Here is a 20,085-nt window from a genome sequence, read left to right as displayed (position 1 = left end):
TCGCTATGATTCTTGTAGATGCGGGGATTCAGCGATGAATAGACCCGCGGTCGAGCTTATGCGAATTTGTATTGCCCCGCGGATCGGTTATACGGAATACGGACAGGATATAAATATTCAGCGCGGTTTCTTCGAGCTTCCGCCTTGCCCACGGTTCGCCGCGTTCCGAATTTATTATGAATGCACGCGGTCTACTCTCCGCGGAGGGATAATTGCGGCTGCGTTAAGCGAATGGAAGGCGAACGCGTTTCCTCTTGACACCGGATTCGAGGATCGTGGAAGTTATTCTGTTGGACGCCGAGTGAATTTTTTATTTTCTATCTTCTGCGAGACGTCGATAACAAGGCGTTTGTTATTCGCTTGATCCGCCCTTGAAACGCCTTGGCCTCTTTCCGGATGTTTAGGGAGTTTGAGAATCGAGGATACAAGTGTTTCGCATGCGTTTCGGATTTCTTCGTCCAGGACGGGGGCATTCAATGAGCCGAGACCAAACAGCGGGACGCTCAGCTTCAAATTAAAATCGCGGAATAATTGGAGAGTCGCGCGTGAGCGAGGACCGGCCGCGCAGTCCCATAAACCTACATTCTCGGCGGCGAGAAGCTGAACCGAGGAAAGTGCGAGCGGATAAGAGTCGAGGCGTTGAACAGGCGACTAAACGGTTTTCAGAGTCCGACGGGGGACAGGATTAACGAGTGAAAAGGAAATTAGGAATGTCAATCGCTCGGACGCGAGGTTCGAATACTCGGGCCTGCGACGTATGAGAGTAAACAATGATCACGGAAGGGAGTGTCCTTCGTGAACCGTCTGACACTCATAGAATATTTACAGTCGGAGACAGAGTTTCGTTCTCATCGTTCCACGTTTTTCTATCCTGAACGGTCTCGAGAAGCTTTTAAACCGGAATAAGACGCGCGAGCGCGTAAAGGGAGAATCCAGGGAAGATGGCGAGATAGTGGATATTCAGGAGCCATCGCGGAGGGGTTAAAATACCGGCGAGAAGAAGAGGAAGAGACTCCGCAAAAACAACAACAAGAGAAGGAGGGGAAGCCGTCGGATGGAGGAGCAGCGGAGGAGAGCGAGTTACTCGGAAAATCGCGCAGATAATTTCGCAGGAGGAGAGCGTAGGTTCTCGCGAGGGGGTTGAAGTAGCGTCGAAGAGAAGCCCGCGGTGCGGGCGAGAAGGACGAAAGACAGCAGGGGAAAGAACGCGGGGAAGAAGACAGAATCTCGAAGAGGACCGCCGAAGATCCGCTCCCCGGCGCAAGGGAGAGGAGCGCGTCCCTCGCGTAGGGGGTTGAAAGTCTGGGAGGGTTGTCGAAGGAGAGGAGGGACGGATGACGTCATAGATGAGGGTTGCCCGGGCAACGGGGAAGCGGTTCGCCGCCGCGTCGGGACGCCGTCGTGCGTCGCCACCGCCGCCGCGACGTAAAAATCAATTTGGACCTTGGCTAGGTGACCGTTCGCTCGGCGCTGCGTCGCGGCTGCTCCGGCGGCTCGAGCCTCGAGAGCAGCACGCTTCCCTTCCGGAGAGAGGAGGTGCCGGCCACCTCGCGACCGCGCGAGCCAGCAGCGAGCGAGCGAGCTAGCGGCGACCGATACCGCACCACCAGCTCAGTCGCGAGTCGCCAACCGAGCGGTTACCAGACCCAGCTCGAAACGTGTTCCGCCCGCCTTGCTTGCTTGCTTCCTTGCGAGCCGACAGACGCACACCGCGCGCGCGCACACACTCACACCTACACCGTCGACACACACACACACACGCACACACACGGACACGGACACAGGAACACCTACCGGCCACCCACACGTACAGGAATACACACGGGAAACGAAACAGAGACACCCACGGATTCATCCCACGCAACGTCGGACTGTGCCGTCTATCCGTATATATATATATATAGATATCTCTCTCTCTCACACCCCTTCGATACTCGCCCACTTTCTCTCTCTCTCCTCCACCCCCGACCGTTCTCTCTCTCTCTCTCCCCCCCTTTCACCGTCTCCCGCCCGTAATCTCTCATCTCGTCTCGCCGAGACGCCTCTCCGTTTCCGCGTTCGCGCGGACGATGATCCGCGCGAGGGGCTCGGCCCGCGACGCCGCCGACAACCACCGGGACGCTGCCTCCTCGACCACGCCGGACACGTTGCTGCTGCCGCTCCGTTGAAGTGGAGAGCATGCCCGACAGGCCGTGCCGACGCCGGTCCACCCCGAAGCGGACGATGACGAGACGGGCCGCCGTGATCGGAGGCTAGATGCCGCGGGCAGGATCGTGACCTCGAGTGTGTAGAAGGACTGATCGCCTCGGGAGCTGGACAAGTGGTAGACTGTTTCCCCCGGAGTCACCGGGGCCCGTAGACACCGGCTTTTTCATCCCCTCCCGCGCCCTCCCATCCCCTCCGTCAGACTTCGATCGACCGTGCGTTACCTTCCAGCCCCGCCGAGGAAGAGGACGAAGAGGATTTCTGTGGTGGATCGTGCGAAGTACCCGTGCTCCGGCCGGTTCCGCGTTGACCCCGAAACCGGAGATGCTGGAGCGAAAGGGTGGCGGCGAGTTGGACGCGTCGTGGGAACGCCGGGGATCGTACACGTCGCCGGAATAGCGGAGGTGTTCTACGTGATTAAAGGGAGAGAGAAGAGAGAGAGAGAGAGGGAGAGTGAGAGGCACACCGCCACCGGTGGTTCCGAGTTGTCCGCGCGGCCGTCACGAGGAAGAGAAGCTGCTGCCGCTGCCGCCGTGACGCATGCGACGTGCCGTCTATCGGCGAGGCCTCCGTGGCTGAGAGAGGAAAACATCTGCGCGACCGGTGAGGGGCTTTTCACTCGCGCGCCTCGTCGCTCTGACGTTGCCACCGGACACACGGAGGGAGAGCGCGTGGTGGTCCTCGCTCTGCCGCGCTCCGCTGTGGACCGCCTCGCGACCGGGTAAAAAAAGCTCGCGCGTGCCGAGGAACGTTGTTACGGGCCGCTGATCCGCTGATTCACCGGGCCATCGTGCTCGCGTCGTCCGGGCTGTCGCGGACGATGCTCGGGAGCCGTGCGAGTACAATTACCGCGGGGATCGCGACGGTGCCGTTCGACGGACGCTGAGACACGAGTCCCTGGGAACTGTTGCCGTTCGACGACATCGATTCGGTTCAGTGTCTGTTGGTTGGAAACTCGGGAGAGACCTCGAACCGCTGGTTACGCTTTCAGAGCTCGCTCTCTCTCCCTCCGTTCCGCGACGATGTCGGAGACGAACGTCGGGGGAAACGCGCGTTAGCCGGAGCACGAGGATCCTGGACCAGTCGACAACGCCGAGACCGCGTCGATTCCACGGGCAACGGGGAGAAGCATGTTCCGCGACGCGTGCGAGAGCCGTGCGTTCGCCGTCTGAAGGGATACGGAAGGTTCTGCGACCCAGCGTGCTCGAGGATGTAGCGCAGCGATCGTCCCGATGATTCTCGAGGGCAACGAGGCAGCAGACGCGGATCGCGGTTCTTAGTCACGGAGCGGAGTGGTCGAACAGGTGGAAGATCTCTGCGAGAGAGGTCCACGGATACCCTAGCGAAACGGACAGCGGGAGGGACGACGGTCGAGCGAGCACCGTGAGTGCCGTATCGATGATGTTGGAGGGCAGGCTGCCAGGAGGCGATCGGTTGCCGCGGTGTTCGCGTTCCTGCGCCGGTTGCTCGGGTGTACGCCGCCGCTCGTAATAGTCGCGGAGAATCTAGTGCTGCTGCTGAACGCCGGAGGAATGGTGTGCTACGATGACGGACTTGGTGGTCGTGCACGGTCGTAGGGTCGCGGTCCCTTTGCCGGCGTGGTGGCCGCGGACGTCGACGCGTTGCTGGTGGGAACGTCGCCGTTCGACGATCAGCTAATAGAGACCCGGGTCGGATGGCGAGCGGGCCCGCGTTCGCTCGGCCTCGCTAAAGACGCTGTTCAGGACTATTCGGCTCGCAGTGGTCTCTCCCAGGAGACGAAAGCTCGCGGATCAAGGCGTCGCTGGCCAGCGACAGCTGCCCCGGGCAAGCGGAAGACAGAGCTACAGAGGATTCGAGGGTCGAGCCTGATCAGGTCGTTCCGAGCGGGGGATGAACGGAGCGCCCTATGGGATAACGGCACAAAGATACTCGGACAGGTGTAAACGTTACCGAATTCTGGGGATCTAAGCGTCCTAGCGCGAGGATACTCTTGCTCCCCGGGGACAAGGTCCTTCGGCTCGCCCGAGCTGACGCATAGCCGCGCGTATAGCGTACACAGAAGGGAGAGAGAAGTCTTCTCGAGGTATCCGGTGTGTCAAAGGGAGCCTGTCTCGCCGGGTAACACGGGTGCAAGGAGAGAGCCCGGTGCTGTCGAGGCGGTGGGAAAGGTGGTGGAAGATTCGGCGATCGCAGCGGAGTTATACCACCGTCGAGCATGGCCTCGGTGGCAGCGTGGCTGCCGTTCGCGCGCGCCGCAGCGATCGGCTGGGTGCCGATCGCCACGCATCCGCTGCCGCCGCCGCCGATCCCGAAGGATCGCCGCAAGGCCGACGACGAGAAGCTGCTGATCAACGTCAGCGGTCGCCGCTTCGAGACATGGCGGAACACCCTCGAGAAGTATCCGGACACTCTTCTCGGCTCGAACGAGCGCGAGTTCTTCTACGACGAGGAGAGCAAGGAGTACTTCTTCGACCGTGATCCAGACATCTTTCGTCACATACTGAATTATTATCGGACCGGCAAGCTCCACTATCCGAAGCACGAGTGCCTGACGAGCTACGACGAGGAGCTCGCGTTCTTCGGCATCCTGCCGGACGTGATCGGCGACTGCTGCTACGAGGACTACCGGGACAGGAAGCGCGAGAACGCCGAGAGGCTGATGGACGACAAGCTCAGCGAGAACGGCGACCAGAATCTCCAACAGCTGCCGGACATCAGGCAGAAGATGTGGAGGGCCTTCCAGAATCCGCACATCTCGACGGCTGCGCTGGTCTTCTACTATGTGACCGGGTTCTTCATCGCCGTGAGCGTGCTGGCGAACGTGGTCGAGACCGTGCCGTGCGGTAATCGTCCGGGACGCGCCGGCACGCTTTCATGCGGCGAACGCTACAAGATCGTGTTCTTCTGTCTGGACACCGCGTGCGTGATGATATTCACCGCGGAGTACCTGCTCAGGCTGTTCGCGGCGCCGAGCCGCTGCAAGTTCGCGAGGTCCGTCATGTCCATCATCGACGTGGTCGCCATACTGCCGTACTACATCGGCCTCGGTATCACCGACAACGACGACGTATCCGGGGCGTTCGTCACGTTGCGCGTCTTCCGCGTGTTCCGGATCTTCAAGTTCTCCAGGCACTCGCAGGGTCTGCGGATCCTCGGCTACACGCTCAAGTCGTGCGCGTCCGAGCTCGGCTTCCTCGTATTCTCCCTGGCCATGGCCATCATCATATTCGCCACCGTCATGTTCTACGCGGAGAAGAACGTCGACGGGACGAACTTCACGTCGATACCCGCTGCTTTCTGGTACACCATCGTGACTATGACCACTTTGGGGTGAGTACTCTTTTCAGCTTTTCTCTCTATGCGTTTCCTCTGGAAATCCGATAACTGTCGATTCTTCTCTGATGCTTCGCCGAGCGGTCTTCGTGCTGGGCTACTGTTACTCTAGACGCATTAATTAATACGTTCTACGAACGTAACGCTGAGTAGAATTCGATCAGAGCCTAATGACTATAGAGCTGACCGCTGTGCGAAGTGAAACTCTATCTAAATCGAGTTTTTAATTCGACGATCTTGATACAGGCGATGAAAGATAATTCTTGTGTCTTGAGAGGAATCATTTCTCTTATTTTGTAATTAGCAAGGTATCCATCAAACGAAAAGTTCATTGAGAACTTTTCGGTTAACGACTATTTTCATGTATTTCCACGCGAGCATCTGTCTTTCCCATCCACTCCATCATTACGCTCTCGCTCTGTATCCATTGAACTTCCTGCTCCACCTCGGCCCCGAGACTTATCGAGAACGCACGGATCGAATCGAGTCTCCGGGATAACACGTATTCTTGAGCGAGGCTCACGGAGCTTCCACGAAAGTAATTGGCTCCGTGTAAACCGCCCGAAGCTGCGACAAGCACCGGTCTCCAGTGATATTTTTAACAGAGGTCGTTGTCGACCTTTTTACCCCGAAGAAGGGCCTCGCCTTCAGCTTCCTCTAAATATCCGCGACAGAACCACCGACCCCGAAACCCCGCCGACAATTTCTTTCGTTCGCCCCCGCCCTTTCGTCATAAACCGCCCTTCCCCGCGACTTAACCCTTAACCACTGGGAACCGTCCATGAAACCGCTCGAAATTCTCGTTTGTCCTTTTCAACGGTTACCCGAACGTCTTGACGGTTTTATCGGGGAACTTGGCATGAAAACCTTCAACCCTCCGCACTCCGAGCAATTTTTTAATGTGACCTTTCAACTCCGATTCAGTTTTACTACGACCGACCAGCTACTCCAGCGTTGACAATGGCGCGAGTTGTGATTAACCTTAACTTATTAACTCCTTTCTCAACCCTGATCGATTGAAGAATATTTCGTGTAAATCCTCGTACTACCTGTACGTCATATGTAAAGTAATTATTATTCTATTGGCCTATTTCATTCTGAACTCTGAATACGGCTACTTAGTCATTAATAATTTATTGGGAAAGAGAAAAATTCTAAGCATATGCCTATATTTCCTTTTAAGTATAATAGTTGATTACAGAGGAATAATATTTACTTTGAATTCGAATGAACTAATACATATCTGTTGAATCGTGTTGAAAATCTTCATGAGTCTCACTCGTAGGGCAAGTTAAAGATTATCATTTAAAAACGCGTATTTTAATGTTCCATTGAAAACAGAGTAATCGACCTATCTTACAATGTTCAATGGAGGGCAACGGGTTAATTAACGACACAATTGCCATTGTCAATCACCCCCGATTCAGATTTGAATCAATTGAAGCTTGGAATCTAGAATTTACGATCGTCGTGGAGATTGAAGGGTTGAAAATACGGAAAGACTGTTCAGTGCCTTTACGGGCGGAATATTAGCATCTCCTTAATGTTCAGCGACTGAATGTATAAATATAAAAGAAATATAGAAGTATTAGCTCGGTAGCGAGGTTGCCCGTTGTGTAAATTTGAACGTCCATAGCCGTTAAGCCAGCCGATCCAACGCTGAACGATCCTGGCGGACGACGTTCCTTTGTTTCTCTTCACCGAGACGAGACTTTCTTGCCCACCGTCGTCCACGAAATTCCTTCCACCCCGTGAACTGTATTCTTCTCCATTCTCTTTGAGCTTTCCTCCGAGGCACAAGCGTCCCGATGTCGTCCCGTTTCGTTTCGTTTCGTTTCGTTTCGTCTCGACTGTAAGGAAACTTCGGTAAGTCGGGAATTCCGACTTTTTTCCAGCCCCGCGGTTTAGCGGGAACCTAGCTAAAAGTGTCGGACGATTTTCTTTCGCTGCGTTCGGTTGGGAGCATCCCTCGAAGGTTAATGCGGGATTTCTTGTTTGTCTGTGTATCTTGGAAAACCGCGTCGAACGGAATGGAACAGCTAAGATTCGACGGATCTTGACCGTAGAATGACTCGGGCCATTTCTTCGACCATGTTTACGAAACATTCGAATGTTTCTGCTGTCCAGAATATTCGGAAGAGCTAACTTAAATATAATATCCTAGTCTCCTGCGTAGAATGTATGAGTAGGAAATAACGTAAGTTAACCCTCTGTAAGTGTCGGACGTTAATATTTGGTCGTGTATGTTAGTATCTTGTCAACTGTGCTTCGAGTACTTGTAGTTTTTTCTTTGAACGATCAATTGTTTGCTTCCTCGTTTATTTCGTTGATAAAACTGATGTTGATCGATGAAATTTGATACTCCGTAATGAGTTTACTGTATCTCTACTATATTCAAATTACGCTTCTATCATTTGTTTTCTAGTGAACAATCGTCTATGTTCTATCAGTTGATAATATCTACAATATTCGATATTCCATAATAAATTCGTATTATACTCTGATCCCTTGCATTCTACTAGCTAATTAACTCTCTATAGGCCCACGTAACTTTGAAGTCAGGTATCAGTATATTGGCATCTTGTTGATTTATTTCATTTTGCACTGAAAGTGGCGAATAAAATTAAGTAATCAGTTAACTGAAACTAATATACGCTTAGGCGTGAAAGTTTAACGTCGTAACTTGAAAGTTATAAAATATATTCATTGGATGAAATTATCGAAACTATTGAATACACTGTTAATTCGTATTCATATGTGGATATGTATTAATTTTAACTGCATGGATTTTGTTATAATCATGAACAAAAATTCAGTCTATAGAGGGTTAACTCGATAAAGTATATCCGAATTTGCTAGATGACTAAATCTGTTTACATGAATTAGCTACGTGCTCAGCTACCTGTTCATGAATTAGTCGCTACAATTAGCTGCCTAAATTAGCTATCTAAATTAGCTACCTGTGCAGCTACTTGAATCATATATTCATCTGGCTACCCGAATTAGCTACCTGTTCAGCTACCTAAATTAGCTACCTGTTCACCTATCAGATCACCTGAATTCAAAAACAACACGAATTATATTAAATTTCTACACTTCAAAACTTACGTTCCAACGGAACGATCCAGACCCTAAATCTTTAAAATCTCGCAAACAACAATTATCAAAGCGAAACGTCCGCTGCCAAGAGAGCTGCCCCGGAAACGATACGTCCGGCGAAAGTCAGGCCAGCGGGCGACTGTATCGATAGTTACAAGTCGAACTTGTATCTCTAATTGTCCCGACCCGGTCTATTCTCGGGCCACTTAGCTCCGAATTTAGCGCTGCTAGGGACTGCTGTACGCTGGTAGGGACGGCGCACAAAGCGCTGAAAGATTCAGCGTTCCTTGTATCCGCGCTGCTAAAACCGAAGCGTCCGAGACGCCGGAGACTCGGCCCGTCCCTGAATCATGCACGCCCGCCGAGCATGATCTTTCGGCGGTACCTCCAGCGCTGAAAAAGTTACGGAATCATCCGTTCGGAAAGTTTCCGGGCGCGGAGTTAGGAGGAGCCGCGGAACACTGGGAGAAATATTAATGTTCCCGCGGGATAGACGGCTCGGCGCGAGCTCCCGCGTCACCTTTTGCGAGCGGATCGAGGACCGTTCCGTTTCCGGTCCCGGAAGCGAACTTTCTATTTTTGATCCGGCGTCGAATACATCCACGTTCCCCGACACGTCGCTGATGAAGCTTTGAGACCTAGCCTATTCAGTTTTAGCTCTGCGGATTTCAATTTTCAATTTAAACTTCTACTCTGCAGTTTGTCCTTCATTTGGATTATTTTGGTCTGTGTTTGTTATGTGATTGTTGATTAACGTAGAATATCAGGTGTAAAGGAATCGTTGAAGGCTGTCGATATCAAGTTTGCGATTTTGGGTTTGTAATGGTGGTAGCTGCGAAACGATGAATTAATTGTGGCTAGAATGGACTGATTAGCTATGTAGCAGTGTAATTAGTGCTCTATTAGAATGATGTTCTTAGTGAGACTTGAAGAAACTAGGTGTCAAAAAGACTGTCATCAAAAGACTGTCTCCAAATTTTGCAACTTCAACCCTTTGCGAATGAAGATTCTTTAAAGCATAGGAAACCTTCAGCAAATACAGCTAAATTATACATCAGTTGCTTAGATAATAGAAGAAACAGGAACTATACACTGACCTCTTGCTGTTTAAGTAATTAAATCATTTGTTTGCGACTTAGTCTTCTTTGCGAAAGAAGATTCTTTAAAGTATAGGAAACCTTCAGCAAATCCAGCTAAATTATACATCAGTTGCTTAAATAATAGAAGAAACAGGAACTATACACTGATCTCTTGCTGTTTAAGTAATTAAATCATTTGTTTGCGACTTAGTCGTCGCAGCGTGGAAATTTCATCCAGCCGACACGAGGATATTTGTCCGCAAAGGGTTGATATTCATTACCGCGTCAGGTAGGCAGCAATTAGAAGCTAGCCCAGACCCTAGCGAAAGAACCGAAGCTAGGACCGTCCCGTTTCCGGTCCCGGAAGCGAGACCCAGGCCCTCTATTTCTGACCCCGGCCCGAAATCTGTGTCAATGGTATTTTCGTTTCGTTTTCGCGCGGACAGCTGACAGCCAGCGTGATCTCAGTCACGCAGCCGGTGGTCGTTGGTCCGTCTGGTGTGTTCACTGGCGACAGCCAACTCCGTGGGCTCCGTAGATCTTCCGCGTCACGGATCCGATCCCCAGTAATCCAATACGATATTTAGGATAGCGTAAAAAGGCACGGCGAGCACACGTGCCCTGTCTTTCGCCATTCTGACGTATTTTTAGGTATTTTGTCTGTGTGATGTAGTGTCACGGTGTTTGATCCAGTTTGGTTCAAGGATTGTTACATAGAAATCCACTCATTCAGAGGATTGATCGATAAAGTTGTTTGATAGATAAAAAGGACAATTCATGGCAGGTTGCACATGTCATAGTGTGTCTATACTTTTGCAATTCTATGGTATTTTTGACTATTTTGTTCGTCTGATGTAGTGTCACAGTGTTCGATCCAGTTTGGTTCAAGGATTACGTAGAGATCCATTCATTCGGATGTTTGATGGATAAAATGGATAATTTGTGATAAGTTTTGAATGTTATAGTGTCTATACTTTCGCCGTTCTGTCGTATTTTTAACTATTTTGTTCGTCTGATGTAGTGTCACAGTGTCTGATCCAGTTTGGTTCAAAGATTGTTACATAGAAATTCATTCATTCAGAAGATTGATCGATAAAGTTGTTTGATAGATAAAATGGCAATTCATGGCAGGTTGTGCATGTCATAGTGTCTATAATTCTACAATTCTATGGTATTTTTAGCTATTTTGGTTCGAGAATTCTGTTACCCGGAGACTCGTTGACTCGGATGTCTGATCAGTGACGCTGTTTGCTGAATAAACGAGTAACTCGCGGCGGATTGCGTACGTTACAGCGAAGTTTCGGGATTCTTGACTCGAAAATTGATTCTCCAACACGTTGCCAGTTGAGAACGCGAGATTGTTGCGTGTAAGGTAACAGTTGGGTGATACGAAGAATGATGCAGCGATGTAGATGCATACGCGAAGCGTTTATGCACGAAAATATTCCAAGTGCGCTGTTGCGCTGTCTATTTGTTACGTACCGCACAGTTTACGGACGATTCGTTTAACAAGCACACGATATTTACGTTTTTACGTGCTGTTTATTGACACCGATAAAAACTGAAATGTAGGTCACGGTTGACTCACGCCCAGACTGGACATTTTCTTGCTAACTGTAGCAGCCAAGTGTTTTTTCACTCTAACCCTAACAGACGTGTCAGAATCACTCATTCTTGACTTCTTCTTTTTGCAATTATTGAAAAGATAACAGATATTTCTCTGAGAAACTATTCAAGACATTCTTTTAACACGTTGACTGCCAAATAAACACTCATCGGAATACCTATGCGGTGAAAATAATTTTCTTAATAAAGTAGAAACTAAAAACTCAGGATTCTTTATAACTGCTCTGTTCTTCTTATACTTCATACATGCAACAAAATTAATGTTTGAGTTTAAAAAATGGTGTCATCTGAATTCGGGTGACGTGGCAGTCAAAGTGTTAACAATACGCAAACTGAATCGTAAATCAATCAAAGTCTCGGTAGATGCACCCTCGAAGATCCTCTACAATTTCAAAAAGTCAATCGAACCGCTCAATTTCACCGCGTTAGCGTTAAAGTTGCTGTATCAGCTACTTGCAGATTACTCGATAATTACCGAACCTTACGTCGAATCCGATGAGTCGACACCGACGCAGAAAAACGTCTCACGCGTGGGAGGTAGTCCACGTTCGTCGAACTTTCAAGATTTCTCGCTCGCAGATAGCTTTCCGCTGTACCCTGTCAGTCAAGAATGTAAAATGCGAGCTTGACTCGCTTGGGGATCGTTCGGTCGATGAACGAACGGGTTCATAAACCAATCGCTGATTATTCCAAACATCCGACCTTGGTTTTTTTCCCGAAATACTCGGCCCAATCGTGTCTAGCCGAAACGGAATCACGGAATTACCGCGTGGACGCGGATAGTAGCTGATTAACACGTTGAATGCCACGTGATTTCGTACGGAATACTCGAAATGGAAAAAATAGAATATCAAATCATTTGATTGAACTGCATTGTTATTATTGCGCGTTCGTCTAGCCGAATGTCGTCGTATTAGATAGCATTGTTTGTAATATAGAAACGTCGGATAATCATCGTTTCATTACGTGAATTATTAATTCGATTTGGTTGGCATTCAACGCGTTAACACTAAAATTACCGAGCACTTCAATTGACTTTTGAAAATTTCGCTATAGAAACTCCAAGAGTGTTCAGACTTTAATTGATTTACAATTCAATTTGCGTAGTAAAGGAATTTCTTTAATAGTTTCTCAGAGAAACATTTGTTACCCTTCTAATTGCAAAAAGAAGACACCATGGGTCATTTGACCCCTGTGGTAGTTTTAGTGCTAAATCCATGGGAAGGTAGTTTCAGCTGGAAATTCGTATAGAGGAAGGTCGAGAACCTTTCGAACGATTTGCACCGTTGCCAGAGACAAAATTCCTTCGAGTTTCCATTTCTGGAGCATTTGTGCGTCGGTCCATGCAAAATACTGTAACACCGATGTTTCGGGAAGTACAAACATTTCGGTTGCTAATGCGAGGACTAAAATGGTCACTGATAACGCGAATCGATGGAATAATGTATTGAATCCACTTCGTTCGGAGAACAGTGTCTCGATTGCCACCGTCGTCATTATTCAGTTTCCTCCGCTGTATTATTCGTTTACTCCGGATATCGCCGAGGAACATTATTAGTGAACCGCGGATCCTCATTCGACGAACGGGGAATTATAGATATTTATTCCCGCCGATTCGAGGGGTTATAAATAAAATATCGGGTCTTGTTAAATCTTGTACGCTTGTCGGGATGCTCGCGTCGAGTTTGTTGTCTGGTTATCGGTAACCTGTTCACTTTTGTATCTTAAACACGTGTGCTCTAGTGATTTATTGTTATATCCCCATCGAACTTGGATGCTCGAAGCAGAAGGATAAATACGAATGAATCGTCAGTAACCTTGGAATGTTGCTTCTTTAATCCAGTCTAGACATTCCCTCGCTATTAGATCGTTCAGATTAACACCCTACCAACACTCGGAATGAAGAAGTTTCACAAAAATCTTCACTTAAGATGAACAAGTTTTGCCACAAAAATCTTCACACAAAATGAACAAGTTTAACCACAAAAATCTTCACAAAATGAACAAGCTTCACCACAAAAATCTGCACTCAAACTGAATAAGTTCTACCACAAAAATCTTCAAACAAAATGAACAAATTCCACAACAAAAATCTTCACACAAAATGAACAAGTTCCACAACAAAAATCTTCACTCAAAATGAACAAGTTTCACAACAAAAATCTTCACATAAAGTGAACAAGTTCCACCAAAAAAATCTTCACTCAAAATGAACAAGTTTTACCACAAAAATCTTCACTCAAATTGAACAAGTTTTACCACAAAAATCTTCACATGAAATGAACAAGTTTTAGTACAAAAATCTTCACTCAAAATGACCAACTTCCGCAACAAAAATCTTCACTCAAAATGACCAACTTCCACAACAAAATCTCCACACGAAATTCAACCGAACGCTCGTTGCCATAAATTCCACTACTCTCCTTCCCAAATACCCGATTTCCCGGTGCGAGCATCAGAGGAAGCTACTCAAACCGGTGAATTTTCCTAATGGCGATAAATCCGTCATACACCTCACGTCTCCCTTTTTCCCACTTGGCGCGGGGTCGTTTAAAACTCGTAAAGTTTCACTCGCGGCCGACATTCGATCGCAGGTTGGCGGTAATTTAATCGGGGAACAGGTGACAATGTCTCGTTGATTAAAGTAACTTCCCCGACGACTCGGCTGAACACGGATCGCGGGCGAATGTATAAGGTTCATTAAAGGATAATGACGGCCCATTATTACGCGGCTCGCGATGCCGCTGCCCAGACAAATGCGTTTCGTCGATGGAATTATAATAGGCGACGTTTCCACGTTTTCGCCGTTAATTATTCCCATTTAGGCAACTGTCTCTCTCCCTCTCTCGCGTCTCCCCTTCTCCCTCTTCCTCTGCGCGCGTGTACAAACGCGTGCCCGCGCACGCGTGTCCCCGCCGTACGGATTTTCCGTGAGCTCGCGAGCTCGCGCGCGAACGGCCTTTGATAATTTTAATCGCGCCCCGTTAAATTGTTTCGACCGGACAAATATAACACCTCCGGCCGACGCGAATTTATCAGTAACGCCCCGCGTGAAATGCTCGATCGTTATTCTACCCGATCCGCGACGGTTCTGGGAACCCGGCTCGTTATTGGACCGTTTGCTCTTCTCCTCGAACGCGTTTCGCCGCCGGTGTCACGGTTAATAAGGGACGGATATGTTTATTCACTTGTAATTTCGCTTCATGTGTGAAACAAATCGAGGGGGATTTTTTCGCATTAATGTGGCAGCCTTGGCTGCTATTTATGGAATTCTATAGGGTGCTCTGTGTATTAAAATGTTGCTGATAATGGTGATATTATTATGTTGGTATTATTGGCATTATTATTATTACTATTATTGTAGTAATACTGATATTATTATTGACAACATTAATATCACTATGTGAATATTTTATTACTATTTTTACTACTATTGATATAAAATTAATATCAATATATTAATAAAGATAACAATATTCCTATCATCAGCAACTCTGCGAGAAATCGAAGATTAATATTTACTCAAATTATTGGTATTATTATAATTATTATTATTACTATTATTGTAGTAATACTGATATTATTATTGACAACACCAATATCACTATGTTAATATTTTATTCCTATTATTACTACCATTGATATAAAATTAATATCAATATATTAACCCTCTGCACTCGAGAGCTGACTTTCTCTCACCACTTGATTTCATCCAGTAGAACTATAAAATTTGATATTTAATATTATATTCCCTATAATGCATCATTTTGAGAAATATTCAAATAAAATAGCTTTGTTCTCATCGACTTAGTTTCACTAAACATCGATTTTAACTCATCAGAAAATGTTAAAATATTTCTAGTGAAAAACGTCCGAGTGCAAAGGGTTAATAAAGATAATATTTCTATCATCAACCCTGTGAGAAATCAAAGCTTAATATTCACCCACATAAATAATCACTATAATATACATACATTTCACACGTAACCTAGTCCATACGAAACGAATAAAAGATTCAACCAATAACTTTACAAGTGCAGATTCAAATGCAGCGTGTTGACTCTCCATTAGATACTTTAAGCAGCGCCGGTTTCATATCTTAATTAACGGCCTTATTTATCATGCGAAGCCAGGCAGCAAACACTGCCGGCGCACACACATTAGTCCCGATTCGCTATCGTTCGAACAATTACGAAAGGGGATGTTACGCTGCGCAAACAGTCGTCGAAGGGGGTTGTTTGCTCGCAGGGTAATAACGTCGCCGGTTTTTCCCTGTGTCAGCGCCACCTGGCCAGCCTCGCTCGTTCGCTCGCTCGCCCGCTCGCTCGCTCGCGTGCCCAAGCGAGCTAGTCCAAGTCGGTTCCTTCAAACTTTAACGAGCAGGATCAACAGGTGCTTCGAGGATTTCTCTAGCTGCGTTCTAACGCGATACTTTTCGAAGCTGCCCCGATTCCCGGGCAAACACGTCGAACCATGTCCACTGTCCAATGGACGAACGAAAGATCGTTAATTGCTGGACCATCGATTCGACTCTGTATTCGTATAGAAATTCCTTTCCAATTCGATTGAGATTCAGTTATCTACCATTTCTCAAGTTTTTAGGTAGGCATGTATTTTTTCTGTGAAATGGAAATCAGGGATCAGGAGACTGTTCGAACCTATTTGGTAGAATTGTGCTAACACTAATAATATTAATCGAGAATAAGTCTATGGGAAATTAGACAGAGATACCTAGATCCAGCGAGACATCAGTAAAGTGTTATCAACCCTCTGCGAACGAAAGACCAAGTCATGGAGAAATGATCTAGTTAGAACAGCAAGAGATCAGCAGTTTGTCTCTATTAACCCTTTGCACTCCAGAGGCGCCTCTAGGTCACCAAATGATGACACAGCAGAACTGTAAACTCTGATATTTAATATTAAACTTTGTATAACGCAACAATGTACGAAATATTGGAAGACAATAGTTCTCTTCCTCGATGCATGTGAGATTTCTTAATTCAATCTAAGAAAATGTCTGTATCTCATTAGAAAATATTGAATATTTCCGGTGAAAAACTTCTGGAGTGCAGAGGGTTAATTGAACAATTGATATATAATTCAGTATTAATTCGTATTCTTATTAACCCCTTACAATAACGTGTCAGACACGTAGTGTAGATTTCAAATAGAATCGAACTAGCTTGAATATCATTCGATCCCTTTGAATTAGAATTTAATATTATCCTTGTATTATTAATTATTATACTTTGGAGCAAAAATTAATATCCGATATGCTTCTAAATCTGTTCTCTTTCTTAGTAAATTATCAATAATAAAGTAGTTCTATCGATCATAGTTGAGAATTAAATCATAAGGCAACGGGTTAACCAGCCCTCGAACATTTCTACAATCACTTCTCCATCTGCTCCAACCGAGGAGCTCGATGTAAGAACCCTCAGCATTCAGTGCAACGTTTCCAGTACAAACGTCCCGACTCAGTCTCATCATCCCACGATCACCTTCGGATCCGCAGTCCTCCCATCGGGTATCCCGGATCCCCACGGCGTCATTACAGAAGCTTTCTCCCCCCGTTCCCATTCGGAATAAATAAAAGTTACTCGCCGAATCCGATTTGCGTTCCCGTCGCCGGTAATCCGGCGAAACTCGCGTTCCGGTTTCGGTTTCTCCGTCGGCGAAGTCGATAACGGGCACGTACCGCGAAGGAAATAAAAAGAAACGAGCCGAGCGTTCCCTTCGATCCCTTTCCCCGGCCGATTTTCAACCCCCAAACCCCCGAGAATCCGTTGTTTTCGGAACGCCGGCCGGGAACGCGCGAATTACGTGGCGATCCAGATCCCGGTGCAACGAATACATAAAAAATCCTGAAATTTCACAGTCTATACATGAGATTCGATGTTCGTCGATCGGTGATCTACGTCGCCAAAAATCCACCGTCGACCGGTTGCACTCCACTGATCATGGAGCTTCGATCGCTCAGGAGATAAACAATTGCATCCACAACTTCGTCCACTTCAGCGAAACGATCCAATGGTATCTTGTTTATCATGGTTTTATCTTTTTTATCATGGCATCGTTGCGCCGCGCGTTGCGGGTCGACGCGAACCAGCGAGTCCCCGCGAAATCGCCGCGTTTTTTCGGAACGGAAGCGACCTTCTCGCGTTAACCCCTTAGCGTACTATTTACTAAGCTCGCGTAATATTTTACTATCGACAATTTGTAAGAAATACAACAAAATTTTCCATTCTTGAAATGGAAATTTCGTTTGAAGACAATACACCGTTAATAGCGAATTAGTTTGCTTTGATCCGCGGGTAATGAACATTGTTTAAATTACTCTAGAAATCTTTATCAAGAGTCTCACTCGTCGTTCTACAGCAAGGTGTTAAAATCACATATTTCTGAATATTGAAGCTTGTGTAATACGTTACTATCGACAATCGTAAGAAATACAACAAAATTTTCCATTCTACTTCGGGTGGAAATTTCATTTGAAGACGTGGGTGATGAATAACATTGATTGTTGTTAAATCAGTATAGAAATCCTCATCGAGAGTCTCACTCGTCGTTGTACGGCAAGGGGTTAAGTAAAGGGTCAATTGAAACTGAGTAAGCCGGAGGTCGACGAGCAGGTAGCCCGGAGATTCATATTTTTCGTTAAAATCATACGGACTCTCGAACTATCGTGTATTATAATTTACGTTCCTTTTACGCAAACCAAACAAATAATGATCAGAGTTCGGAGAATATATTCTCCCAGCGTCGAACGGACGCTGAAATAAGCTTCTGGTCGGGAGTACACGATAAAAGTTATAGCTGTTAGTCCGTAGCGATTTCTCGAGCTATTTACGAAGAAAGTGGCGTATAAAATACAGATATCTCGTCGCGTAGGAGCTCTCCGGGCGTTTTGCATCGGCAATTCGGCGGGGGATTTCGAATTTTCCACGGTACATTTGGGAACTTCATCGCCGGGGAATTTCGGCGAATATTTTCGCCGATCGGACGCGCCAGAAGTTCGAAAAGAGCGTAGCGTCGTGGGTTTAAGACAGTGGGATAGCGAGTGTGAGGGTCGTAAAAGAGAAAGGGACTCGTGGAGACCGGGCCCAAGGGTTGCTGGGTACTTTCCGAAGGATACGCAAGCGAGGACGATGAGTGCGCATGAGAATTTGTTGGAAGTGTGAGTAAGAAGAATGCTCGCGGAGGAGAGAATGATTTTTAACCCTTTGCACTCGAGAGGTGACACTCACCATTTGATTTCGTACAGTAAAACTATAAAATTTGATATTTAATATTATACTGTGTATAATGCATCAGTCTGAGAAATATTGAAATAAAACAGCTTTATTCCTCAATGTACGTGTGATTTCTCTTCAGGTCAGTTTCACGAAATATCGTCTTTATCTCATCGGAAAATGATAAAATATTTCTAATGGAAAACTTCCGAGTGCAAATGGTTAAGTGCGGATGGCGAGAGATCTGAGAGTTGCGTTGACTAGAGAGGAGAAAAGACCTGTACACTGCGAGCTATATCATTCCTATTTATTTATATTTCATTCAATTATCTATTCCTGTTTTTTAAAAATAAAATATATTGAAAATAGTATTAATACCATAAGAGTGTCCGCGAGTCAGGCGGGACGCTCGAGTTTCCTCAGGGGATGGGACTATTTTCGCGGATCTTAATCTTCAGGTGAAGTATTCATCGGCGCTCTCGATTCCCGGCGTTCTCCCTGTTCCCGGTTTTCGCGAGGTGGACGCTCGACCTAGAGCATCGATAAGGCTCTCACCTTTCCCCCGAGATGTTGCTTGTACCGCCTTCGTTTTGCATTTCCATCGTACGCGACGCCGTAAGGGTTGAAGTCACAAGCGAAGAAACAAGTTCGCGTGACAATCGACTCGATCTGGGGAACAAGGACAAGAGAATATAAGTGCAGTTTCTGTAACCTGCCTTGTGGAGGCGTGGAATACTTTTAACCGTTTGCGGATTCTTTGAAATGTACGAAACCTTCGGCAGATGAAGTTAAATTATATATCGGTTGCTTAATTGATAGGAAAACAGGTAACTACGTGCCGATCTCTTGCTGTTTGAGCAATTGAATCGATTGTTTGCAACTTACTCTTCCAAATATGGAAATTTGATCTCGTCGAAATATCGACATCCGCAAAGGGTTAAAGGAACGTGGAAATATTTGTTGAAGCGTTTCGCGTGAATTTGAGGGAGGAGACTCGTGGAAGCGTTACTCGAAAATTACCGGAAGACAAGATGACCCACTTCGGAATCCTTATTTCGCGAGTGTTTCGATTATGAAGGCGTTTCTGCTAGAGATTTCTCATTAAAGTTGTATATTTACGTAGATACAAGTCTAGGAAACTTCGAATCTCAAGAAACGTTGCCTTAATGTTCATAAATTACAAATGAGTTATTCCAAATGTTTGCCGAAGTCCATTTTCCAGAAAGAATCAAGTTAATCGTTGTGATGGTTACGATTCTGAATAATCTATTCATTTCAATGGTTTGATACAGCAAAACTAAAGTTGAATATTCAGTATTTCAAGTTAAAATTATATTTTGCAATGTGAAATATTTAAACAAAATAGCTTTCTTGCTCAATTTATCTGTGAATTCTCGTTAAATTAGTTTCAAGCAATGTCGTCTATATTTCATCAGAACTTAAGCTACTTTGAAAATAAACGGTTCAATTCCTCGGTAGTTCCAGTATGAACCCTTTAAACTCTGTAGGCTCGAATATTGCACCAGTTA

The 20,085-nt window shown here is 46.6% G+C and overlaps 1 protein-coding gene across 10 annotated transcripts in view; it reads left to right on the top strand.

The window, feature by feature from the left end:
- Positions 1-1,496: 1,496 nt before the first annotated feature.
- Shal (potassium voltage-gated channel protein Shal) overlaps positions 1,497-20,085 on the top strand; it is a 248,156-nt gene continuing 229,567 nt past the window's right edge. For 9 of the 10 annotated variants that reach the window (XM_076364750.1, XM_076364741.1, XM_076364744.1 and 6 more), the window contains exon 1: positions 1,497-5,517. In XM_076364750.1, the coding sequence (XP_076220865.1) occupies positions 4,403-5,517 (1,115 nt within the window). In that variant the 5' untranslated portion in view covers positions 1,497-4,402. The remainder of the gene's footprint in view (positions 5,518-20,085) is intronic. The other variant, XM_076364742.1, reaches the window with a different exon arrangement.

The sequence above is a fragment of the Nomia melanderi genome, chromosome 2, assembly GCF_051020985.1.
Source record: "Nomia melanderi isolate GNS246 chromosome 2, iyNomMela1, whole genome shotgun sequence".
NCBI lineage: Eukaryota > Metazoa > Arthropoda > Insecta > Hymenoptera > Halictidae > Nomia > Nomia melanderi.
This window is presented reverse-complemented; position numbering and strand designations above follow the sequence as displayed.